The sequence below is a fragment of the Aquarana catesbeiana genome, linkage group LG03, assembly GCF_042186555.1.
Source record: "Aquarana catesbeiana isolate 2022-GZ linkage group LG03, ASM4218655v1, whole genome shotgun sequence".
NCBI classification, from domain to species: domain Eukaryota; kingdom Metazoa; phylum Chordata; class Amphibia; order Anura; family Ranidae; genus Aquarana; species Aquarana catesbeiana.
This window is the reverse complement of record NC_133326.1, coordinates 287,179,872-287,207,493: the sequence shown is the minus strand read 5'-3', so window position 1 is coordinate 287,207,493 and position 27,622 is coordinate 287,179,872. Positions and strand designations below refer to the sequence as shown.

General features: G+C 42.9%; 1 protein-coding gene across 5 annotated transcripts in view; it reads right to left on the bottom strand.

Annotated features, from left to right (window-relative positions):
- Positions 1-27,622, bottom strand: part of ATP2B1 (ATPase plasma membrane Ca2+ transporting 1) — a 327,368-nt gene that overhangs the window by 122,006 nt on the left and 177,740 nt on the right. For all 5 annotated transcript variants that reach the window (XM_073620194.1, XM_073620193.1, XM_073620195.1 and 2 more), the window contains 3 exons: positions 12,271-12,485; positions 9,073-9,315; positions 4,903-5,144 (listed from right to left, as the gene is read on the bottom strand). In XM_073620194.1, the coding sequence (XP_073476295.1) occupies positions 4,903-5,144; positions 9,073-9,315; positions 12,271-12,485 (700 nt within the window). The remainder of the gene's footprint in view (positions 1-4,902; positions 5,145-9,072; positions 9,316-12,270; positions 12,486-27,622) is intronic.

Sequence of the window (27,622 nt, the reverse complement as noted above, 5' to 3'; positions counted from 1 at the left end):
GGGGTGTCATTTTTGCTATCTAAATGCTATGTGTTGGAAATATCTTATAAACGTACAACTGTGTAAAAAAAAAAATGCGTTTTCATTTTTTTCCACATTTTCCAAAAACTTCTGGAAAAAAATGAACCATTCAAAAGACTCATTAGGCCTCATATTATACGTTGGGGTGTTAGCTTTCCAAAATGGTGTCATTTTGTGGGTGTTTCAATTGTCCTGGTGCTCCAGGGCCTTCAAAAGTGTAATAGGTGGTTGAGAAATGAGATGTGTAATTTATGCTCCTAGAACACCTGATGGCGCTCCCTGCATGTTGGGCCTCTGTATGTGCCCAGGCAGTGAAAAAATCCCACACATGTGGTATCGTTATACTCAGGAGGAGTAGCAGAATGTGTTTTGGGGTGTCATTTGTGGTATGCACATGCCATGTGAGAGAAATAAGCTATTACAATGACAATTTTGTGAAAAAATAAAAATAAAAAATAAAAATCTTAATATTGCTAAGAATTGTGGGAAAAAATTACAACTTCAAATAACTCACCATGCCTCTTACTAAATACCTTGAAATGTCTACTTTCCAAAAAGGGGTCATTTGGGGGGCATTTGTACTTTCCTGGCTTGTTAGGGTCTCAAGAAATGATAGGCCACCAGTAAATCAGATGTGATACATTTTTTATGATTTTCACCATAGCTTGTAGACGCTAAAACTTTCAAACAGACCAAATAATTTCCACTAATTTTGGGTTATTTTTACCAAAGATATGTAGCAGTATAAATTGTGGCCACAATTTATGAAGAAAAAGTAACAATTTGCAAAATTTTATCACAGAAATTAAGAAAAACTCGTTTTTTTTCAAAATTTTCGGTCTTTTTTCATTTATAGCGCAAAAAATTAAAAACCCAGAGGTGATCAAATACCACCAAAAGAAAGCTCTATTTGTATGGAAAAAAGGACAAAAAAATAATTTGGGTACAGTGTTGCATGACTGAGTAATTGTCAAAGTGTGAGCACTGAAAGCTGAAAATTGGTCTGGACAGGAGGGGGGGTTTAAGTGCCCAGTAAGCAAGTGGTTAAAGGCTCTTGGCCTAATCAGCAAGAGTTAAGGAAGCAATCAATTAAGCAGAAATGCAATAAAAACTACACAACTGACTAATTTAGCTAATCTGAACAGATTCTCAGGCTGTAAAGATTGACATACCCAGCTACTGCTTGCTTTTATACAGAATTGCTTTTCGGTCCTGTGGCCTCCCAGGGAACTCCTGTAACCTATTTTTACCGCCTGGGAATATCAGACTGCCAGGTGACTTGGGAAAGATGATGATAGGAAGAGAAGGTTGAAAAGGGGTAAACCAATTACCACAAATGTAAAAGACATGACGGAAGAAGTGCTTTCATTAGTCATATGATAGGCTAATAGCCACGAAGACAGCGTATCACATGCTTAAAGGTACATTATCCATTGCATGTGTTTCACTCTTGGATAATCATCACTAATCTATCGAAAGAATGAAGAGATTGCATTTCAGGGTCACTCACATTCTCGCCCAACATTTAGCAGCTGCTAAAAAGTATTTCTTAACATACATGAATGTTCTACTAAAAAAATAAATAAATAAATACAACTACATATCCTCCACTACAAAGATCTGAAGTTTTCAGCAGCACATAGATGTATAAAATCTGTACTGTATATATTATATATTGCCCAGTCGCAGCAAAGTGCAAAAAAAAAAAAAAAAAAAAAAGATACAAAACTAGACTGCTAAGTACAAAAGATACAAGCAAGATGCAAAGTACAAGTTACTAGACAGGAGTAATTTAAAACAAACATTAAACAGCTCATCCATAATGCCAGAGGGCACTGATGTACTGTCCTTCAAGCAAACAAGACGACATAACAAATCGTACTGTGGACCAATTTATATCACTGAAATAAAAAAAAATAAGAAATAAGAAATCACTAAGGAAATAGCTTTGGAGAAAGCAATTTTGTTTAAACAGCATATAAAGCGAATATATATTGTGTGCTAAAGGCAGAATTACAAAATATCGTTAATCTAACAATACTATCCACAGCCAAAGGACCCACAATCTACTGAATGTACCAAGATGCATCTGATGCAAATTACAGACATCAGTAATTTCTTGCCATTTTCTTCCCCACACATTACCCATAATCCATAGAATTTTAGGATTTAAAAAACAAAATAATTCTTCGTAGCCTCCCTGGCGGTATGATGTCAGATTTTTGCGTCTCAAAGTGGTACAATTATTTTTCATAGAAATTTGGCGTTTTATATTGTAGGCCTGTAGTTCTTAACAATAACACACAAAAGGGATGTGAAATAATTTCATACAGTAATCTGTAAGATTACAGCGTACTGTATGTGTCCATACCATGTTCATTCAGCTGCATTTTTTCCCACACCACTGCGCATGTATGATGTGAACAGTTAACACAAGTAAACAATTGACAGCCTGTCATTGCATTTTATAAGCTGGGCGGCCACAGCTATTCACACACACCTGTCATCCAGCCACAGTAATCTGCAGATTCTTGCCACTGGAAAGTGCAGGGTATACGGATTACTTGTCTGAAAATAGCCCAAGAGACACTCCCAAACATTACCAAAAGTGCATGACATCTATACTAGTGATTTTATATGTCACATGATAGCAGACCAATTTGTTTTATTTAAAACAAAAAAACTATTAAAAAATGTACTAAGCATTTTGTAGCAAACATACGCTATCTATAGATTCCTACTCAATAGGTTAGGTGGTTGTAAAGCCTCCCAGATGACTTTTACTTGCAGTGTAAGGGAAACCGCTAATTAGTAGCACCTTGCTTGTTTTAACCACTCTAGCCCCGGAAGGTTTTACACCCTTAATGACCAGTAAGGCCCCTTTCACACTGGGGCGGTGGGGGCGTCGGTGGTAAAACAGCGCTATTTTTCCGTCGTTTTTGCGGCTGTATTCGACCGCTAGCGGTGCGGTTTTAACCCCCGCTGCCGGACGAAAAAGGGTTAAAACCGCTCGTACAGCACGGCTATAGCCGCGGTATTGTCGTGGTATAGCCGCGCTGTCCCATTGATTTCAATGGGCAGGAGCGGTTTAGGAGCGGTGAACACACCGCTCCTTCACCGCTCCAAAGATGCGGCTCACAGGACTTTTTTCACCGTCCTGCCAGCGCACCGCTTCAGTGTGAAAGCCCTCGGGCTTTCACACTGAACAAACAGCGGAGGCTGTTTAGGGGCGGTTTGCAGGCGGTATTTTTAGCGCAATAACGCCTGCAAACCGCCCCAGTGTGAAAGGGGCCTAAGGATGAGCTCAGGGTGTTTTAGTGCTCCACGTGCCCACGCTCGCCAGGAAGCTGACACTCCACAGCGCTAATCACAGGCAGTGAGACATTTCCCGCTCTGTGCAGCCGCAGAAATGTGTTACTGCCTGTGATTAGCGCAGCAGAGTGTCAGCTTCCTGAGAGGCGCAGGTACGTGGAGCTGCAAACACGCCCGAGCTCATCCTTCATGACCTCGCCATTTTTTTCGATACGGCACTTTTACTTTAAATGACAATTGCGCGGTTATACGCCGCTGTACCCAAATAAAATTTATGTCCCTTTTCCCCCACACAAATAGAGCTATCGGTGGTATTTGATCACCGCTGAGGTTTTTATTTTTTGCGCTATAAACAAAAAAAAACAAAAAAAAAAAAAAAGACAAATTTTGAAAAAAATAATGGGTTTACTTTCTGCTGTAAAACGCATCCGATAAAAAAACAACAAGTCTTCATCAATTTAAGCCAATATGTGTTCTGCTACATATTTTTGGTAAAAAACCCAATAACCGTATATGGATTGGTTTGCGCAAAAGTTATTGCGTCTACAAACTATGGGATATTTTTATGGCATTTTTATTTTATTTTTCACTAGTAATGGCAGCGATCTTTAGCGGGACTGCGACATATCGGACACCTGACCCTTTTTTGGGAACCAGTGACATTATTACAGTGACCAGTGCTAAAAATATGCACCGCTACATCTGCGGTAGGTGGTTGGGAAGAGGTTAAAAAGGAAAATTATAACCAAAAGCTAAATCACGCCATCAGCAGATGGCAAAAGCTGGTGCAAGCTTTGCAAGGATCCCAAACTTTAATGTCGGGATCCACCAAGATTACAGACCGGCAGCTGGCTCAGCCTCTCAGCACACCACTGACAGCCTGAACCAGCCTTTCCCACCCCCCTTCACAGTGAGGCGCTCCAGTGAGCACTGGAAGTTCAGAGCAGAGAGTAGGTGACAGACAGACTGAGAACGGAGTGATCAGTGGACATAGGAGAGTATAAATGTTAGGTTTTTTTGTAAGTCCTGCACTTCTTTATCCTCTGGATTGCCATGATGTATTACACACATTGTTGGCTATTTTGAATGATGTACAACCTGACATATGGTATGTGTCATCGGTAGTAAATAGGACGTTCAACATAAGTTTTATTTGAAACCTTTCCACTTTTTTTTAATCAGCCCTTGTAGATAGGGCTAATTACTTACAAACAGCTTTAAAAAGAAAAAAAAATCAAATAGTTAAAGACTGGTACTAATTTCTTTAGCTAGTAATATTTCCAATAAATTATACAATATTTATACAAATACCCAAACACTGACAAAGCACTGCACACAAGTCTAAATTCCAAATCAGAGAAACAAATCACTTGCTAGGTTCATTAGTTTAGGACTTAAAGGTCCTAACTTTAAGTCAGTAAAGGAGAGTAAATTAAACATTTTTTAAGTCCAAAAGATATCAAATCTGCACAACTTTTAGAATATAGAAAGACTTTAAAAAAAAAAAAAAAATGCATGTTTTATATGGACAATTCAAGTTCTTGCAATGTAAGAAAAAAATGCACTTACTTTTTAAGGAGGATCTCTGAGGCACCCTTACTGAACATTCGATAACTACCATCATTGTTTTTTAACACTGTGCTCATAGACTTTCTGCTAGAATTAAAAGTGTACACTTTAAAAAGGGTTTCCTCTGGGATCTCATTCCGTACATCTTGATAGTCACGTTTTAGATCCAAAAGAAATCCCAGCAAGGCACATTCAGTTTTATTACCAACGTGGCGTGGTAGGCCACCTTCTTTTTCAGGAGGCTAAGGAGAAAAAAAAAAAAGAAGAAGTAGTCATAAAGCAGAAAACAATGACTCTCAGAAAATCCAAAGGCCTACAACTATGCATTAATATACCGCCCATTACCTCAGTTTCAGAACAGAAAACGTTTTCTTAACGTTCTGGATAGGTTGTACCTCAGCCTCCGGTCTACCCTGCACCTGCCGTCCCCCTGCAGGAGATTGCATGGAACTACAAAGGTGGGCTGGAACAATCATGGTCAGTGTTCTCCCTCTATACACAGCCATCGATCATTTTGTACCTTCTTGCATAGATCATTAAATTTTGCAGAATGTGTAAAAGCTGAGTGATTACATAAAAGCCTACATGGAGCAGAGCTGTAGTATTAAAAACAGGAGAAGTGTGCCCCTGGAAGACTGTAAAGCTCACCATACACTATACAATCTCCTTTAGGCTGGATTCACACCTATACATTTTTAGTGCTTTTTGCACTACAGAACGTGTTCCATAGGAAACCATGTTAAATGGACTTTAGTGCAAATCTGCAAAATTCATTAAAAATGCATAGGTGTGAATCCAGCCCTAGATCCTTAGATCTACCATCAACTATGTAATGCAAGGGCCTGCCTGATTATATACAGAGTGATTATAATAGGAGCAAACACCTATATATCCAGAGTTATGGTAAATCTAAAACACTCCACAATCAGATTGTAGTGTATGGCCACATAATATATATATATATATACACCCAAAATTAAGTAGGCCGGGGGGGGGGGGGAGCCAATCAGCTGGCCCGGCGAGCACAATGTCTGCCGGCCACTGCGATCACTCCCCACAGAGAGAACAGCCGATGTAAACAAGCAGACCGCCGTACTGTCAAGCACGGACACTGATCTAGTGGTTTCTGAACATCACGAACACGATCAGTGTCCATGCATTAAGCCCATCTCCCCCACAGTAAATAATCGAAAATTAGGGAATACACTTAACCCTTTGATCGACCCAGTTAATATATGGACACATATCCGATCTGTATATTGCCACTGTTCTCTGAGGGGTAAAAGAAACATGTATCCCGCTGTGCCTTCCTATTAAAATAATACTTCAGCTAGGAGAACATCAGGAGCCAGATTGTGTTGCTGTGGAGCGATCTGGGAAGCCCTGACTGGAGCACATTCCGGAGTTCGACTGAACAGGTGGACAAGCCCGATGGAGGAATAGTTAGCTCATCAAGGCGGAGATCCATTCACGGTTACTCACTCTATGCCTACTACCCCTGTAGGGGTAATGACGTCTGGTGAGTGGGGACCCATTGGGGGAGCACCACAGTCACATTACCTGCTGTGCACCAAAGTCACGTGTTTTATTCAATATTGGACACTTTGGGATCACATTTTTTTCCTTTTTCATTTTTTACGGTTGAATAAGGACTTGGACTATTATACCCAACACTCATTATCTTTAATGTATTAGCTGTGGTCTTTACCTGCACTTTATTGCTTAGGGTGTGCTTACACATCAGTGTTTGTATGTTAAGGTGTGGATAAGTTCGCACTCTATTATTCTAAATCCACGTATCACAGTATTTCTATTGATTTGCTAGTTTATGGATATCAGCTTGGTTATTGGGTTGGTTAGGTGAGGGTGGTCACACGTCTCATCACTTACTAATCTGAGCTGTATCCTAGCCATATTTAGACATACTCAAATAAATACATACATAACTATTAGGTAATCTGCACATATTTATTTCTCTCCATTTTAATTCTCATTATGTATTGATACAGTTCTCACACGCCCTATTTGCATATCACACTTTATGTGGGAGTATGTACACTTTTATTTTGGCATAAGGAGTCTAGCTTAATACCACTCAGTACTTCTTAACCACTTAGTGCTCCACAGGGTAGCGCCAATTACCCCATTTTTTTTTACACCTACATTACCATAGACTGGGTTTCCTCCTTTCTAATGCTTTGCCAGGCTCTAACTGCACCCATCTTCAGTCATTCTTTGTTTGTGGGTCTTTCTACCTTTAGTTTTGCCTTCAGCAAGTGAAATGCATGCTCAATTGGGTTGAGATCAGGTGATTGACTCTGCCACTGCAGAATATTCCACATTACTTTCAAATGCTCCTGGGTTGCTTTTTCAATGCATTTTGGATCATTGTTCATCTGTACTGTGAAGTGCTGTCCAATCAACTTTGCTGCATTTGGCTGAATCTGGGCTGACAGTATATCTCTAAACATTGCAGAATTCATCCGGCTGCTTCTGCCTTCTGTCACATCATCAATAAACACCAATGACCCAGTGCCACTGGAAGCCATGCATGCCCATGCCATCACACTGCCTCCACCATGTTTTACAGATGACGTGTGCTTTGGGTCTTCTCTTGATTGTAGACTGACAATGATACGGCCACCTCCTGGAGAGTATTCCTTCACTTGTCTGGATGTTGTGAATGAGTTACCATAGAGAGGATCTGCTGACCACTGCTGTCCTCCGTGGACGTCCAGGCCTTTTAATGCTGCTGAGCTTACCAGTGCGCTCTTCCTTCCTCAGAATGTACCAAACTGTTGATTTGGTCACTCCTAATGTTGCTATCTCTCTAATGGATTTGTTTAGTTTTTGAAGCCTTACAATGGCCTGTTTCACTTGCATGGACAGCTCATTTGAACGCATGATGCAGGTTCACAGCAATAGATTAGAAATGCAAATACCACACTTAGAATCAACACCAGACCTTTTACCTGCTTAATTGATGAAGAAATAAAGGAGAAGCCCACACATGGCCATGAAACAGCTTTTGATTCAATTGGCCAATTACTTTTGGTCCCTTGAAAAAAAAGGGGGGTGGCTATTCTTAAGAGCTGTAATTCCTAAACTCTTCCTCCAATTTGGATGTACTTACCCTCAAATGAAACCCAAGTGTGCGCACTTTCAGCCAATATCCATTATATAACTACAGCTTGAAAATAAATATATAGAGATGTCTCTGTCTCTCTATCTAACACATATACACTGAAACTCTGTGAACGCACCAAACACTGAAACAGCATGCATTAGTAGAAAAACTCATCTGCCCCTAGAGCCCTAACGGAATGAAAGCTTCATCCACCTTAAGCTCCATTAGTGATAAATACCAGGCTCGTCCATACACTACACATACAGGGTAGAAACCATAAGCAGTTTGACAACATCACCTGTTTAAACTTTCTCTATGCATTTCATCCCATGACTTCATCATACGCATGCTGGCGATTGACCTTTTTTGAAGAAAGTGGTGGTGGATAACATTTGGAGCACATTTGATTTGGAGGGCAGAACACATGCTGTGCTGTGGATATTTTACCTGGATTCATTTTCAAGGTAATTGTTTTTGTATGACACAACATTACAGTGAAAGATTGTGAAATTTTGCACCACATTTGAAATTTAGCATTGGTTGTAAATGTGGATGGAACAGGGTTTCTCAACCAGGGTTCCTCCACAGGTTGCTAGGGGTTCCTTGAGCAACGAGTGATTTCAGCCTCTTAAATAAGTTCTCACTGTCACCACTGATATTTTTAGGTATCTGTAAGGGTAGTTCTTCCACGTGATCACAAATGTAAGGAGCATTCTTCTCAGTGACCATCACACTAATCTACTGTATCATGAGTTATAGATATAGTAAATATCTGGTTCACTGAGACCAGAAAGTTATTTCAAGGGTACGTCTGTGTTGAAAAGGCTGAGATAGAATATATTTATTTAAATCGCAGCCAATTTTCACATTAAAGATAAAAAAATTGTTGATTTGTTGGATAGTGCAGTTGTAGGAAATATATTAAAGATTTGCCACCTTCAAGGAAAGGAAAACCTATAAAAACTAGTATCGGTAGTAAAAAGGCCGAATGTATCAAGAAAATGTAAAACTGCAAACATGTGTGTGAACAGTGAGAAACTTACCAATATTTTGGACGTGTAAGCACAGTTGACTGAAATCCCTGTGATAAGGAGGTTCAGCAAATTTTCAGGTAACGACTCTGCATCGGGAATCTTTCTGTAATGTTTATCATTTAGAAAAGCTTGAACAACAGCCATTCTGTTCATGGTTAACGTTCCAGTTTTATCTGAACAGATTGCAGTGGCGTTTCCCATGGTTTCACAAGCATCCAGATGCCGAACCAAGTTATTATCTTTCATCATTTTCTATATACAAAAGTAAAATATATGTCAGTGTACATGCAAGAAACCTAAATATCCTTACTTTTTTTCTAGTTTACCAAACATTTCTTCATCATGCAGAATGATCAAGTTTTCAAGCCTATAGTTCAGTGTTTCTCAACCTTTTTCCAGTCGGGGCACCCTTAAAAAGTATTTTCAGTCTTGAGGCACCCCAGTCCAAGGCTTGGTTCACGTTACTGTGTCGTGGAACACTCGCAAAATCGCGCTCGTTCCTAACACAGACAAATGCTCTGCTCTTTAGGGGTGCCATTAATTCTTAATGGTACCCCACACATTGGAAAACGTGGGGTGCTTTTGGTGCAGTGCAATTTTTTTTTTAAAAAAAAGGTCGGGGACCTCTCTCCCTGCATTTTTGTGGGTAGGGAAGCCTATTGAAATGAATGGGCTGCCCTACACGCAGAACGCAGCCATACAGATGAGATCCAAGGGCTTGTTCACATGTCAGGTTGAAGGGGCAGTAAAAGCACATGGTTGAGTTTTTACCCCCCCCCCCCCAACTTCTCCCCCTTTAGCTGCAGAGGCAGCAGCTGGGGATGTATACAAGCTGTGGCTGCAGCGGGGGGGGGGGGGGAATACCCAGGGTGAAAGGGGCTGCACTGCAACTACCCCGCAAGGTTACGATCGTTACGATGTAGTGATGTTGCATTAAAACAGGTGGTGAGGAGGCAACATAATGCCTCTTTACCGCCTGTCAAATGCCTCTGAAAAGCAATCTGTTCATGGATTCTTTTACAGAGGAGCAGCAGTCCTTGCTGCTATCACAAAGAAGCCCTACAAAAGCAGTTCTGATGGTACAGGAATGGGAGGGGTTAGGATTAAAAGTAACATATACACACACGTATAAAGCCCCTTTAAAGCGGAGGTTCACACAAAAATTGAACCTCCGCTTTTCGGAACCCCCCCCTCCGGTGTCACATTTGGCACCTTTCAGGGGGGAGGGGGGTGCAGATACCTGTCTAAGACAGGTATTTGCACCCACTTACGGCATAGACTCCCACGGGAGTCTATGCCTCTTCCCGTTCCCACCGGGCTGTCTGCTGGGACACATGGGTCCCAGAGACAGCGGGGACCAGTTAGGAAGCGCAGCGCGACTTGCGCATGCGCAGTAGGGAATCGGGAAGTGAAGCTGCAGCGCTTCACTTCCTGATTCCCTTACAGAGAATGGCGGCGGCAGCACCCGAGGACCGATTCGGTCTTGGGTGCCGACATCACTGGACCCTGGGACAGGTGAGTGTCCTTATTTTAAAAGTCAGCAGCTGCAGTATTTGTAGCTGCTGACTTTTAAAAAAAATTTTCGCGGGACTCCCTCTTTAAAACAAATCTAGCTTCAGTTTACTCATTCAGCCAGGTACTGCACTGTAGGGGGAAGCAGAGAGCACAGCACACTCCCCTGCACTTTACTTTCACTTTGCTGAGGTTGATGGAGCTTCTCACAGTGCAGATGTACAGTTCAGCAGGGGATCGGGAGATCAGGCTCATCTGAGAGCCCTTCTCTCCCCTGATCCCACAGCACAACTGAGAACCTCTGATGGCACACTGGTTGAGAAAGGCTGCTATAGGATATGCAATATAAGACATGCAAGCACACTAGAATGAAAATATTTGTGGTCAAAATCACTTGTTACAAAGGCAGATGCAGCATGCTTATGATTATTTTAACCCTTGAGTGTGTCATTAAAACCCTTTCGCAGAAGGCTGGGGGGGGCGCGCAAACTTCCGTTTGGATTGCCGCGATGATCCAATTGGAAGTCCTGTCAAAACCAGGTACCTGCTTCCTTCCAAAAAATAAATCAGCCAAATGTAAAGGAGGAGGAAGAGCCCGGGCACTGAAGCCGTTATCGGCAATCTCTCCTCTCCCCTGAAGCCGGTTGTGAGGAGATTTCGTGACTGGACAGAAACCTCCTCAGAATAAGCAAGTATAGGAATCTTCCTTTCACAGGATAGTTGAATAGGATTTAGAGGGAGGGAGGGAGCAGGTTTAGGCATAGTTAGCAAAAAATCCTGGAATTCCAATAAGTGAGGTAAGAAATAATCCCTCTGATCACTTCAATTATCATATACAGTTTGCCTAATCCTTCTGCATACAATAAAGATATTCCTGGATGCAAAGTATCTGAGAAAAACTGCCTGCAATTATTGTTTCTGCTCTGTTCAGGTTAGACATAGAAGTCTGAGGAAGGCAAAAATCACTATTATCACAACTAGAGGCAGAGTAATAAAATAAAGGGAACACTAAAAATACTACTAAGAATAATGCTAATACAACTATTAAAAATGCTAATACTACTATGACTAATACTAACAATGTAACTATTAAATTTTGCATAAATGGGCAAATGTCTCAATGATAGTTACAGAACATTAGAAAACCCACAAACTTTTTATTCTGCTCATTCCATAAACATCTCATTATAGCATACACATTTTTAAATTCTAAGATGAACGACTGTCCATATATTTCATGCATTGTAAAATATTTGTAAGCAATAACACTTTTGACATGCAGGACACAAGTTCACAGTTCAACCAATACATCTTGACTCAATTTTAAAATGGCCCCACCAGATTATTACTAGATTCACATTTGTGCATGTAAATCCGCGCCACCTAAGAAAACATGCAGGGGTGCCATTAACTGAAAAACGCACTGAAAAATGCGGTGCAGTTTACGGCACATGGAAATGCATGGTGCCAAAGCACTGCCAGGTTTTAAATGAGGTGCAGGGACCTTTTTCCTGCAGTAAACTTTGGCACAGAAGTCTATTCAAATGAATGGGCTGCTGTGCCCGTGCAAACAAGGCCCGCAGAACCACTCAGATGTAAACTTAGCCTTGAAATAAGGTATCTGGTAAGGTTTACTTATTTTAACATTCTTGACATTACTGTAAAGTAGCAGTAAAAGAAGCCACGAGAACATACCTTGACAGAATATGCCAGTGAAATGGTAACTGCAAGTGGAAGACCTTCTGGGACTGCTACTACCAAAACTGTGACTCCGATAATAAAGAACTTGACAAAATATTGGACATAAATGGGCGTACACACTGACAACCATTCACGTTGCTGAATCCAGAATGTATTGATGACAAAGTAAAGAACAAGGATTATGACTGTAATTGCAGACATCACCAAGCCTAAAAAACAAAATCAAGAAAAAAACATGCCATCATATAATGCCTTAAAGTGGTTAACCCCCAATCAATCAGGCACACAGTACATGGTTCCCTATGCATTGCAGCATCTTTTCTTTTTCTGTAAATACCTTTTATTAGCCCTTTTTAGCTCTGTCGCTTGTTCCATTTCATCTCTATAACCGAGCCGAGTAGGAAGGACAGATTCCTTCTGATGTATGCAAGATACGTCAGAAGAAGAATCTCTTATTTTCCTCCCTGTGGCCATCAATGCAGTGTGTACGAGGGGAGGAGGGGGAGAGGAGAAAGAGGAAGAGCAGAGGGACGTGGCTGGGCATGTAGAACGGCTTTCTCACTCCAGACTACATGTTGACAGGAAGAGGGAGGGGGAGCTGAAAACAGGCAGAGAGGAGACCTGCGGATGAAGCAGACACGCATTTAGACCATGGTATCTTGGCTCAGCAGCCATGATAATCGTGGTCTGCTCTCAGGGGGGAAGACAGGAGCTGGCAGGATCAAACAGGTATTGTAAAAGATAGAGAAGTAATGCAAAAAGCAAAAGCTTGCACATTAAATGGACAGAACAGCATATATTTTTTTTTTTTTTTTTTTGGGTTAATGCTTTAAACAATGAACATTAACTGAAAATCTATAAAACAAAAAAAAAAACCCACACATAATAAGTAATTTTTTATTACGCAACCAACATTACTAAATTAGAAATATTCAGCTTGAAACGTAAAGGGGTTTTGTAAATGTTTTTAAAAGAACAAAACAAAAAATAAATAAATAAAAAAAACAAAAACATGTCATACTTGCCTCCTCTGTGCTAGGGTGTTGCACAGAGGGGCCCCGATACTCCTCTTCTGGGTTCAGGGGCACTCGTGCGGGCCACCACTGAGACACAGCAAGCTCCTGTGCCACTGGCTTTGAAAATGCCCCTGCTGCTGAGTAAATGCTCCTGCTATCAATCCAGCCAATGAGGACCTGAGACAGAGGCTGGAGCTGCTCTGCTCGTCCCCAGCGGTGGAACAATCAAATTCAGGTAAGTAAAAGGAGGGCTCTTGGGGGCTTCTTCAAAATAGCCAAAAATGAAAAACGCCTGCAAACGAAACGCAGCTAAATGCAAGTTACCCCGTTTGGCGTCTGAACTCATTTTTTTGCCTTCAAAGAAAAGCCTATAAACTCAACTGCCTAAAAAAACTACATTAAACGAACCTGTGTACATGTACACATAACATTGGATGAGTTCAGGGGGCAGTTGAAAAAAAAGCATTCAACTGCCTCTGAACGTCTGTTTACCAGCAGCAGTGTACATGAGGCCTTAGCATAAACTTAATGTAATTGTCAAAAAAAGCCTTTGACACTTATAAAATGCTTGTAATTATACTTCATTATACTATAGTAACATCTGACAAAAAGGATCTAAAAACACTGAAGCAGCAGACTGTGAAAATTAATTTGTGTCATTCTCAAAATTTTTGTTCTGGTCTAGGCTGTAGTTGTAAAATCAAATCACTTAAATAAAGTCAGCGTTTAGGCATTTAGGATCATGTCAAAAACACTGATTGCAAAATATTGGGCTTTTAAAACAGCAAGGCAATCTTGGCATGTGAAGAGCATATCGCAAATACATGTACCTACAGTATCTCACAAAAGTGAGTAACACCCCTCACATTTTCGTAATTTTTTTATTATATCTTTTCATGTGACAACACTGAAGAAATTAGACTTTGCTACCATGTAAAGTAGTGTGTACAGCTTGTATAACAGTCTAAATTTGCTGTCCCCTCAAAATAACTCAACACAGCCATTAATGTCTAAACCGCTGGCAACAAAAGTGAGTACAAAAATTGGGCCCAATTTGCCATTTTTCCCTCCCCGGTGTCATGTGACTCGTTAGTGTTACAAGGTCTCAGGTGTGAATAGGGAGCAGGTGTGTTAAATTTGGCATTTTCGCTCTCACTCTCTCATACTGATGGTCACTGGAAGTTCAACATGGCACTTCATGGCAAAAAACTGAGGATCTGAAAAGAATTGTTGCTCTACATAAAGATGGCCTAGGCCAGTCATGGTGAACCTTGGCACCCCAGATGCTTTGGAACTACATTTCCCATGATGCCCATGCACTCTGCAGTGTAGTTGAGCATCATGGGAAATTTAGTTCCAAAACATCTGGGGTGCCAAGGTTCACCATCACTGGCCTAGGCTATAAGAAGATTGCCAAGACCCTGAAACTGAGCTGCAGCACAGTGGCCAAGACCATACAACAGTTTAATAGGACAAGTTCCACTCAGAACAGGCCTTGCCATGGTCAACCAAAGAAGTTGAGTGCACTTGTTCAGCGTCATATCCAGAGGTTGTCTGTGGAATAGATGTATGAGTGCTGCCAGCATTGCTGCAGAGGTTAAAGGGGTGGGGTGTCAGCCTGTCAGTGCCCAGACCATACGCCGCAAATTGGTCTGCATGGTTGCCACTTCTAAAGATGATGCACAAGAAAGCCTGCAGTTTGCTGAAGACAAGCAGACTAAGGACATGGATTACTGGAACCATGTCCTGTGGTCTGATGAGACGAAGATAAACTTATTTGGTTCAGATGGTGTCAAGCGTGTGTGGAGGCAACCAGGTGAGGAGTACAAAAACCAAGTGTCTTGCCTACAGTCAAGCATGGTGGTGGGAGTGTCATGGTCTGGGGCTGCATGAGTGATCTGTGCTCCACGGCTCAAAGGAAGTGATGCAATAACGCAGTTAGTCCCACCCAACAAGCGTTATTGCATCACTTCCGGTTTCGAGCCGTGGAGCGCAGATCGCTCTGGCTTCCTGATTTTAAACATTTTTTGCTTCAATGATTTTCATTAAATGCGAGTATCCATCAGCATTACTAATATTTGGAAATTTGTACGGCACCACACTATAGAGTTTCTTTCCTCTCTATATGTGGGCAACATTTAAGTGGTTAACCACTTCCCGACCGCCGCACGACTATGTACGTCCTAATTTTGAATGGGGATATCGTTGTTATGGCAGCAGTTAGCTGCCATAACCCCGGTATCCCCGTATTCGTGCGGCGGCCGGCTTTCAGATAAAAGTGGTCCCTGCGGAGGATTCGCCGCAAGATCACTTTTATCGGTGGCGGGAGAGGGCCCCCCCCCCCCTCCCGCCGCGATCCGGTGCCCTCCGCCGCTTACCGGAGCCGTCGGTAGCGGCGGAGGCGATCGCGTCCTGCTCAGTGGTTTGTCTGGAGACGAGTGAGGCCAAGATGGCGCTCACTCGTTTCCATGACACTGCTGGGCGGAAGCGACGTCAAAACGTCACTTCCGTCCACGCCTCTTAAAGGCATATTTTTTCAAATGTCATTTTTCTAAATGACTTTTTTTTTATTGCATTTTAGTGTAAATATGAGATCTGAGGTCTTTTTGACCCCAGATCTCATATTTAAGAGGTCCTGCCATGCTTTTTTCTATTACAAGGGATGTTTACATTCCTTGTAATAGGAATAAAAGTGACACAATTTTTTTTTTCTTTTTTTAAACAGTGTAAAAATAAATAAAATATTGTAAAATAATAAAAATAAATAAAAAAATTTTTAAAACCCCCCTGTCCCGACGAGCTCGCGCGCAGAAGCGAACGCATACGCGAGTAGCGCCCGCATATGAAAACGGTGGTCAAACCACACATGTGAGGTATCGCCGCGACCGGTAGAGCGAGAGCAATAATTCTAGCCCTAGACCTCCTCTGTAGCGCAAAAATTGCAACCTGTAGAATTTTTTTAAACGTCGCCTATGGAGATTTTTGAGGGTAAAAGTTTGACGCCATTCCACGAGCGGGCGCAATTTTCAAGCATGACATGTTGGGTATCAATTTACTTGGCGTAACATTATATTTCACAATATAAAAAAAAATTGGGATAACTTTACTGTTTTATTTTTTTATTCAAAAAAGTGAATTTTTTCCAAAAAAAGTGCGCTTATAAGACCGCTGCGCAAATACGGTGCAAAAAAAAGTATTGCAATGACCGCCATTGTATTCTCTAGGGTGTTAGAAGAAAAACCATATATAATGTTTGGGGGTTCTAAGTAATTTTCTAGCAGAAAAACCTGTTTTAAACATGTAAACACCTAAAATCCAAAACGAGGCTGGTCCTTAAGTGGTTAACAGGAAGACCACTTACATCACAGACAAGGAGGCACTTGGAGGATACAGGACAGGAAGTTTTCCTACTCCATAGGCTGCACAGTGGCTCATACTGTGAAAGTGAAATACCTCCTTGTGGGGTGAAAAGCGGTGAGTGCGTTTCTTATGGGGCAAGGTTTTCTAAGAAGCACACAATAATTTGAAGGAGCACATTGTCACTTTATTATTGGACTTTTTTATACACCAGGGTTTAAGGACGGTATATGCATGTTTCTGAGCCCAGTTTCACAGCAATACTATATACCAGTCATATATGTTGTATTTTTTCGGCACAGAAATGTTACTTTGAATTGCAGATTTTGCACAGGATTGTGGATTTCACACAGGAAAAGTTAGCGCTTTTCTATTTGTTTTTTCATTTTTATTTTTTATTTCTCATTTTATTTTTGTTTGAATGCGCATAGCTTCTAACAGTATGCATTATAAATAAGCGATCAGGAAGTTTACACAGTAGGATATCCTTTACATTTCTTATTTTTTGCACTTTTTTTCACTTTTTGCACTATATGCACCCGTGGTATACACACCCCTCAAGTATTTAGAGGTTGCAAATGACCTCTTAATAAGAGCAGCGCTATATCTATCCTTCCCCTTTTTTCACGAAATAATAAAGAACACTACATTAATAATAACCATAATTTAAGCAGTAAAACGGCAAAAATAAATAAAATAAAGTCTACAACCCTTGACCTTTCACAACCCCTCTTAGCCCACCCTGCGATTTACAGCAGCAAGAATCTGCAGATTCCTGTGGCTAGAATGACAGGTGTGTGCTAGTAGCTGTAGATGCTTAGCTCATACTATGAAAGACAGGCTATCAGCAGCCAAAGCTATTCTTGACTGTTCGCACAGCCAGCATTAACTTGCAGTGCAATCGCACATTTTGAGATTCTTGCTGCTGGAAAAAAAAAAAAAAAAAAACAAACAAAAACGCAGGAATGTGGGTGTGCAAATCCAGTTATTCTCTCAAAAGTTATTAAAGATCACAACAAAAACTCTACAGATGTTGGTTTTTAACAGCTTAGAAAAATCTGCTGTCCATTTACATTAGAGGGGTGATAGGCTTCCGGGATTTCTGGTGCCACAAAGAAAAAAAAAAAAAAAAAAAGTCACATGGTATTAAACTCAAACAAAAATTGTATATATAGCCGCTTCCCATTTCATAAATATGGCAGCTGATTCGTTTGTTTTTAGTAGTGGTGCATCAAAATTAATACCAGTGCAGAAACCAAAAATTCAGGATGCACTTGGCCAAAACCAAAATTCTTTTTTTTTTTTAAAATATACATTTCTATAAATTGTATTATATTCAACTTTTTAATATCATGAATTTAAATGAATATGAATTTGTCAACCATTAGCATCTTTTTGAAGTGGAGTTAAAAATCCTGAATGCTGCATTTTTTGGTGCACATTTGGTCAGGGGGAAAAAATTAAACACACGCACCTCCCTATTGAAAACACAGCAAGAAAGCATCAAAAATGCAACTATGTTGCGTTTTTGATGCATTAGAGTCATGCCTCGTAAAACACACACTATATGCACAGTAAAATCGCGGGTGGTTTCGGCAACCATTATCAGCATTTTTTCCCCCCCTTTTGGCATAGCGCTGAAAACTTGGCAGGCAAAATATCAACCCAAACTTTTTAGGGATCAACAAACAGCAGCATTGACAATCTGGGGAGAGGGTAGTGTTCGATGCACTAGCAGATGTAGATGGACTGAGGGGTCCAATCTATAGGCTTCATGGCAGGCAATGCCACAAAGGCGTTCAGGGACTACTCCTTAGCCAGACCTGAAGAGCACCCCTATCAGTCAACAAGGCAATCAGTGCCAACCAGCTACATTACCCATTACCTACATTTCCTATGTGTCCACAGCGGGGTCTGGGTGCCATTCCTCTGAGCACAGAAAAAGCCAAAGGAAAAATTGATCCGTAAGGAACTAGTTCCTTTAATCCCAGAGGGAAATGTTAAGAAGCTAGCTACATGTTTGTGCAGAGACTGCAGACATGAACACTAAGACACTAGCAAAAATACTGAAACCTTGCCTAACGGGGAGGAGGTTATGCCTGGGAGGAGGACTTCCTGCCCAATCCCCTGAAGGTGGCAGCATAACTATCATAATAGGGATGAAGATATTCTGAGTCCTGGGATGTATGCTAAAGATGCAGCTTTTAATATTCACAAAGGACTGAATAGGTTTCAGTAAAACTTTTTGAACTTTTCTTCTGCAGGAATTGGGATTACCACTCCTTGTGCCGGAAGTTGATTCAGGACAGACAAGTTTGCCCGAGTTGAAGCTGGCAGATTGTAAGGTAGGCATCAGGGAGGGGCAGGATTAGAAACTATTTTGTAGCCAAAAATGGCCCAATTCAGTTAAGAGGTGGTAACCATAGTAGTAGGCTTAGTAATAGTTACTATTAGTAATAGTTAATAGTACTAGTAATAGTAGTAGGCTTAGGCATTTTTTGCAGGGTAGAAATACTTTCCCACCAGTAAATTGCCACGTAAAGCCATCAAGGTATTCAATAGAACAGGCGTTCCCTATCAAAAAGTATGCGCAAAATATGCCTTTTGCAAGCAGGCTCAGAAGACCAAGTTTTTTTAACCACAAAGTTCTGTGCATATGAAGTGTCAACCTAGAGACCTGGCAAATTACATTCTCCAGGGTATCAAACACAAAAATAGCAGCACCAGAAGCATGAGCTGAAATCAATTAAGAACAGGGTCTCCAAACACAGAATCATGTTCTCACATAAAATAGGACAGGGTCGCAAAAAAAGGGAAACTGTCTTACCTTACCCAATCCATGCTGCAGGTTCCCAGAGAGCACCAAACTTTCCCCACTGGAAGAACACAATGGCTCAGTGGGAGGGATTCCCTCAACACGCCGTTGATGGGGGAATCGTGGTTGCAGGAAATAAATTTGCTCTGTCTATGGCTAGCCTTAGACACTAGCATAAAAACGGAATCATAAATGGACAAAGGAGAGGTTATATCTGGTTGCCTATAAGCTTTGTTTACTAATGTCAATCTGTCTCAGCATTAATACTGATCGTGTGTCCCTTAATGAACTATAGAATACATTTAAGGATGTATTCATGATTACAAAGTTGCAAAACATTGGGGGTTATTTACGAAAGGCAAATCTACTTTGCACTACAAGTGCAAACTGCCCTTTGAAATTGCACTTGGAAGTTCAGTCGCTGTAAATTTGAGGGGTAGATCTGAAATGAGGGGAAGCGCTGCTGATTTTATTATCCAATCATGTGCAAGCTAAAATGCTGTTTATTTTCCTTGCATGTCCCCCTCAGATCTACAGCGACTGCACTTCCAAGTGCACTTTCAGTGCAATTTCAAGTGCACTTTGCACTTGTAGTGCAAAGTGCATTTGCCTTTTGTAAATAACCCCCTCTGTCTCATATCTGACTGGAGACCATCATTAAGCCAAATATGAGTGCTTGGAAAAAAAAAAAAATGCATTCCTAATGGGACTTCTAACTAAAAGGTTTATGTCCACAAGAAAATTCTGTCTCTTGAATCCTGTGGCTGGAATTTCATGTTCACAAAAATCACAACAAAGTATTTAATCTAGAGACCAAATTTGTCCTTTAGCCCTGGTTCACATAGCAGCGATTTGACATGTCAAATCGCATGCCAAATCGGCAACTATTGTTTGCCATGGCACCGTCCGAATTAGTGCAACGCCGCATCTGCGTGCCGCACCGATTCCCAAAAGTAGGTTCTGTACTATTGGCGACTTCGGTGTGCGATTCCAACAAACATCTGTGCAGAAACCTGCATAGATGTCTTTAAAATCGCCCCCGACATCGGGACGGACATGTGGGAATGAAATCGTGCGAGTTCAGGTGAACTTGCATGATTTCATTCCCCCTGTCAGCGTGAACCTGGGCTCAAGGTAAAATATTTAATTTTGCACTACAATGGTACTAGTATTCAAGCTGTCCTTATTTCTATTCCAACCTTATATTATGGGTTTTAACTGGATTGTTAAATCTGTGGTTTAATAGACTAAAGTTGGCTATAAGGCTACTTTCACAATAGGGCGGTAGCAGTAAAGCGCCACAAAATTTTATTGAAAAATATTTATTTACAGAGGCAGTCTGCTCAGATATCTGTATTAGAGCCCTTTCACACTGACAGCGCGGGGCGGGGGTGTCAGCAGTAAAGCACCGCTAGTTTTAGCGGCGATTTACCGTCAGTTTAAGGGCGCCAGCGGGGCGCTTTAACTCCCGCTAGCGTCCGAAAAAGGGTTAAAAGCACTCGCAAAGTACCGCTGCCCATTAAATTCAATGGCAGGGGCGGTGCAGGAGCGGTGTATACACCGCTCCTGCACTGCCCCAAAGATGCAGGACAGGAAAAAAAAAGTCCTACAAGCCGCAAGAGCACTGCTCCAGTGTGAAAGCACTCGGGCTTTCACACTGGGGCTGCAGAAGAGGCAGTTTACAGGCAAACGGCAAAGTACATCACGGGACACAGAGCATCATAATGACTATCTGGGTTATGTGCTACCTTTAGGTGATTGGACACTGGCAACCAATAGTAAGAAGCTTCCTCCCATATAACCCCTCCCATACAGGAAGTACCTTTAGTTTTGTAGCAAGCAATGAAGATCCCAGAAAAAAAGAGGGGAGGGACCTCTGTGTCCCGTGACGTACTCCAAGAAAAGGATTTTACAGGTAAGCGGTTTTAAAAATCCATTTTTCCTTTATCGTACATCACGGGACACAGAGCACCATAATAATGACTATCTGGGATGTCCTAACGCAATGCATTTGAGGGGAGGGAACATAGTATTCCTAGACCCCATTTAGGCCCAGACTTATAAAGCTGCTAGCAGCACGCTGTGGCCAAAAACAGTCCCCCTTTGAGACCCAACATCCAGTTGTTAAAACCTGGTGAATGTATGGACCGAAGACCAAGCGGCCGCTTTGCAAACCTGAGCCATAGACACCTGTTGGCGCACTGCCCATGATGTACTAACTCCTCTAGTAGAGTGAGCTTTGAGATATCGCGGTGGAACCTTGTGTTTCAACTCATAAGCCTGGATAATAACCTGGCAAATCCACCTAGAGATAGTCGAACTAGTTGCTGCCTGTCCCTTTTTAGGACCTTCTGGCAGAATGAAAAGAGTCAGTCTTCCGAAAAGGAGCCGACATATCTAAGTAAACCTTGACTGCTCTCACCACATCCAGTGAGTGAAGCGACTAGGGGTGCAATGGATCAAAAACTCACGGTTCGGATCGTTCCTCGGATCAGGAGTCACGGTTCGGATCATTTTCGGATCAACAAAAAAAATCTCCCCCACTGTAATATCCGCAATCTCCCCCACTGATCGCGGCCCCCCCCCCCGGTGCCTGCGGCGGTCGGATTCTCATCAGGGGCGATCAAAGGTGAGGGGGAGGCCACTCATTCATGCCCCCCCGCGATCGCTCCTGGCGAATGAAATGCTTTCTCGGCTTCTGTATAGTAAACAGAAGCAGAGGAAGTGATGTCATCGCTCCTTGGCTCGGTAATTTCCGTTCCGGCGCCGAGGAGAGAAGACATCGATGTGAGTGCACAAACACTACACACACATTAGAACACGCCAGGCATACTGTACACCCCCCATCATGATTACTGCATTGGTGTCAATTTGTGACAGTTAGTGTGGTAGGGCAGTTAGTTAGCTACCTAAGGTTTTAAAGCCTTGATTGCCCCCTAGTTAACCCTTTCACCAGTGATCACCGTATAAGTGTTACAAGTGACGCTGGTTAGTTAATTTTTTTTATAGTGTCAGGGCACCCGCCGTTTATTAGCGAATAAAGGTTTAGCCCCTTGATCGCCCGACGGTGATATAAGTTGGGTTTTAGGGTCAGATAGGGTCTGCGTCACCCCAGGCAGCGTCAGGTTAGCGCCAACACCCACGCACGCACCATACAACTCCATTAGTGGTATAGCATCTGAACGGATCAATATCTGATCTGATCTATACTAGCGTCCCCAGCAGTTTAGGGTTCCCAAAAACGCAGTGTTAGTGGAATCAGCCCAGATACCTGCTAGCACCTGCGTTTTGCCCCTCCGCCCAGCCCACCCAAGTGCAGTATCGATTGATCACTGTCACTTACAAAACACTAAACACATAACTGCAGCGTTCGCAGAGTCAGGCCTGATCCCTGCGATCACTAACAATTTTTTTGGTAGCGTTTTGGTGAACTGGCAAGCACCAGGGGCCTAGTACACCCCGGTCGTAGTCAAACCAGCACTGCAGTAACACTTGGTGACGTGGCGAGTCCCATAAGTGCAGTTCAAGCTGGTGAGGTGGCAAGCACAAGTGGTGTCCCCCTGCCACAAAGAAGACGACAAACAGAGGCCCGTCGTGCCCATAATGCCCTTCCTGCTGCATTCGCCAATCCTAATTGGGAACCTACCACTTCTGCAGCACCCTTACTTCCCCCATTCACATCCCCAACCAAATGCAGTCGGCTGCATGAAAGGCATTTTCTTTATGTCCTCCCGAGTACCCCTACCCAACGAACCCCCCCAAAACATGTATCTGCAGCAAGCGCGGAAATAGGCGTGACACTCGCTATTATTGTCCCTCCTGTCCTGACAATCCTGGTCTTTGCATTGGTGAATGTTTTGAACGCTACCATACACTAGTTGAGTATTAGCGTAGCGTACAGCACTGCACAGACTAGGCACACTTTCAGAGTCTCCCAAGATGCCATCGCATTTTGGAGAGACCCGAACCTGGAACCGGTTACAGTTACAAAAAAAAAAAAAAAAAGGGTTGTCGTTTTATTGTTCTCCCTCTCTCTATTCCCGCTCTATTGTTCTGCTCTTTTTTACTGTATTCTATTCTGCAATGTTTTATTGTTATTATGTTTTATCATGTTTGCTTTTCAGGTATGCAATTTTTTATACTTTACCGTTTACTGTGTTTTATTGTTAACCTTTTTTTGTCTTCAGGTACGCCATTCAGCTGCAGCGCGGATTTATCTTGACAGCAACAGCGTTTGCTCCCACGAAATATAAAGCAGTGACTGTAGCGGAGGTGATATATGCCGAAGCATGGGGGTAGCAGGTGTGAAGGAGCGATTTGCTCCTACCTTTTGCGGGAGGATGCCCCCATGCTTCGGCATATATAAATGGTGCATGTATGCCCATCATTAGAAGTGGGTGGATGAAGGGAGGTATTCTAATGGTGGGCATACCCACCGATCAATCTTTTTTTTCGTTCAGCCCACAGGCTGCATGAGAAAAAAAAAAAAAAAAAAAAGGAAGGATTACAATATATGCCCAACGGACCAGCAACGTACTGGTATGTTGCTGGACTTTGAGTGGTTATACCAGAATGATGCCTGCAGGTTTAGGTATCATCTTGGTATCATTCTTTTCAGCCAGCGGTCGGCTTTCATGTAAAAGCAATCCTAGCAGCTAATTAGCCTCTAGACTGCTTTTACAAGCAGTGGGAGGGATTTCACTCTTCACTGCCTATCACAGGTTTCAGAGGCCATGGAATGCCCAGGTGGCACAACCCCCCCCCCCAAATGACCCTATTTTGGAAAGTAGGCTTTTGACCACCAAGAGAGGCCCTGTTTTATCTGTAGGGAGAGAGACATGGGACAATCTAAGGTTAGAACAGACTTGTTCCAGGCTTCCAGGATAGTCCTTTGGAACAACCTGGAGTGAAACTGCGCATAAGGAACTGCGCTGAAAGACACCACCATTTTGCCCAGCAGCCTCATGCACAGCCGAATTGAAGGCCTTTCTACCCCCTTGACTTTTTGGACCAGTTCCACTATGGACCTGACCTTTAAGGGAGGTAAAATTACCCTTTCCTGAATTGTATCTAGGATTAGGCCTAGGTATGTCAAGACCTGACTTGGCCGAAGGGCTGATTTGTCCGTATTCAGGATCCAGCCCAGGAACTTTAGGAAACGAACGGTAGTTGAAACGTTTTCCACTAAGGTGGAGTAAGACTGATCCTTTAACAGGAGGTCATTCAGATATCCTACCACCGAGATATTTTGAGACCTTAGAAATGCCAATACTGGAGCCAAAAATTTTGTGAAGACTCGAGGGGCCATGGCTAGCCCAAACGGAAGTGCCACAAATTGGAAATGACGCCCCTCTACAGCGAAGTGCAGGAACCTTTGGTGTGGACCGAAAATTGGCACATGTAGGTACGCATCCTTGATGTCTATGGATGCTAAAAAATCCTCTCTTCTCAAGGATGCAACTACTGAACGAACCGACTCCATACGGAAGGTTCGGATGTTTAAAAAGGAATTCATGGACTTGAGGTCCAGAATGGGCCTTACCTCCCCACTTGGTTTGGGCACTGAATAGGTTTGAATAGAATCCTTTGAATCTTTCTTTGTGAGGAACCTCAATAATTACCTTCTGCCTTTCTAGCTGTTTTAAGGCTAGGAATAGGCTTTCCTTTTTTACTGGGTCCGATGGGACCCTGGATACCAGAAACCAATTTGAAGGAAAATCCCAGAACTCTATTTTGTAACCTTGTGTTACCGTAGAAATGACCCACCTGTCCTGAACCAATCTCCCCCAAGCGACTGCGAACTGCCGCAGCCTGCCCCCCACTTGCAAGAGTGGGGGGCGCCCGTCACAAGGAGGACTTGGAATTGGTTTTGGCTGGCTTCTGGGTCCAAGGTCTTTTTTGACCCTGAGGTTTCTTAAAGATAGGCTGCTGAGGCCATCGATACTTCTTGGGAGAAGAGGCGCCTGGCCCGGGAGCATTGGGAATCTTAAAGGAAGGCTGCTTATTCCTTCTCGTAACTGGAAGCAAAGAGTTCTTACCTCCTGATATCTTTTGGATATATTTATCCAGATCTTCTCCAAACAGGCGCTCACCATGAAAGGGAGTACCCTTTTGCAGGGCGTCTCAGCTGACCAGTTCCTTTAGCCACAAGACCCTGCGCATATGGATTGAGAGTAGCGCAAAACGAGACATCTGCTGAATCGAGTCCTTTAATGTGTCTACCACAAAACAAAGTGCGAGGAAGTTCTGGCAATTCGTCAGAAAACTCCTGAACAGGCACGTTCTAGACCAATTTTTTAAAACGGTCCTTCAAGGACTGACAGATACCGATAGCCGCAACTGTCGGTTGTACTGCTGACCCAGCCACCGCAAATGAGCCTTTTAATAAGGATTACAGCTTTTTATCCGCTGGATCTTTAAACCCTTGGGCAATATCCACCGGACAGGTTAAGCTTTTACTGATGAAATAGCGGCATCAACCAAAGGCGTAGCCCACCTTTTTTTGAATTTTTCCTCCATAGGGTATAAAAAGGAAAATCTCTTTGGAGGCAAATATATCCTGTCCGGGTGCTCCCAGTCAGCGTAAATCAGCTGCTTTAATAATGGATGCACAGGGAATGCCTGGGAACCTTGCTGAGGTCGCAAAGATCCCAACGTAGAACAGGAAAGTTCCGATCCCTGTACTGGGGATAACTTAAACCCTGCTCTCACCATTTCCACCAAAGACTGGATAAATAATTTTTGGGATTGGGAAGCAGACAATGGTTCCTCGGAACCTGAATCCCCAGCCAAGGACTCCTCAGCCTCTGCTTCCACCCTATCTTTTGCGGCCACCTCCTCCAAATCCTCTGCCCATTCAGGATCCAAATCACAAGGACCCAACTGGCTAAGAGAGTCTTGGTGCTCTAGTGACTCTCCACTTGGACCAGGCTCAGGAGAGGGAGATCTATGACGTTTCTTCTCTCCCTGTGTTACAGAGGCAATCATGCCCGCTATTTTGCCCTCAAGGCCAGCTAGGGCAGATGTCAAATCATCCTTCGTAACAGAAGCTGATGCAGGGATATTGGTAGTGGCCACAACGCCTGACAAATGCAATGGCTCAGCCAGGCCAAATGCCACAGATCTTTCAGGGGAGATTGATACTGCAGTAGCCTGAGGTTGATCTCCTGTTTTTGAAAGAGTCCCTTTAACCCCTGGACTAGTCCTGCTCCCATACCTTGTTTTCTGGAAGACATTGCTTACAGGGTTTGAGAAAAATTTATATATATATATATATATATATATATATATATATATATATATATATATATGCTCTTGTGCTATATAGCTGACCAGTGTATAGAACCTCTCCCAGCGTACAACCTTCAACGTGTTGCAAATGCCCAACTCACGTGCCCCCTGAGTCCCACTGTACCAGCCCTGGCTCTGCGAGCCTATACTGACAAACAGCAATGACACACGCGGACGCTGACTTCCCTCATATGCGCGCGCCACCACGTGATGCACGCACGCCCGGGATCTTACTGCGCGCACGCCCGCGAGGAACATCGCCACGTCCAGCCACGCCAAGATGCATGCAGCGGGTCCCCCCCGCCCCGTGTACGCGGGCACGTGGCGCCTACCCGACACACGCGCACGCTCCTGGGCGCGCCCGGCACCCACGCCACCATGCGGGAGACACCCGCCCAAGCTGCATTTTAGCGGCCGTTTGCCTCCATACAGAGGAAACATGAGGCACCGAATTTTGGCAAACACAACACATGATAAAGCAACACAGTAATATAGTATAGGCCTCCAGGGGGAGCACTCACTGATCCTCGCTGCAGGACCTGGAACAGGCCCGATCTTCCCCCATCACCGCCTCTGATGACCTTCAAGGACCGGGTCCCCCTTTTTCTCGGGGTCCACACCCTTGGACCTGTAAAGCACCCTTTTAGTTTCCTTGGGCATACAAAAGACCAGGAATACCATATCACAAGGGTCCAGCGCCATAAAGAACACATTACAAGCAAAACCTTGTTCTTGAACCAAGGCTCGGGTACCATCCACTTTAGCTTTAATATGCCATCCGAATGGATCCGATTATAACATCCTCACTGGGACATTATTGAAGAATTTGAAGAGCTTTCCACAGCCGTGACCATCACCTTCAAGACAC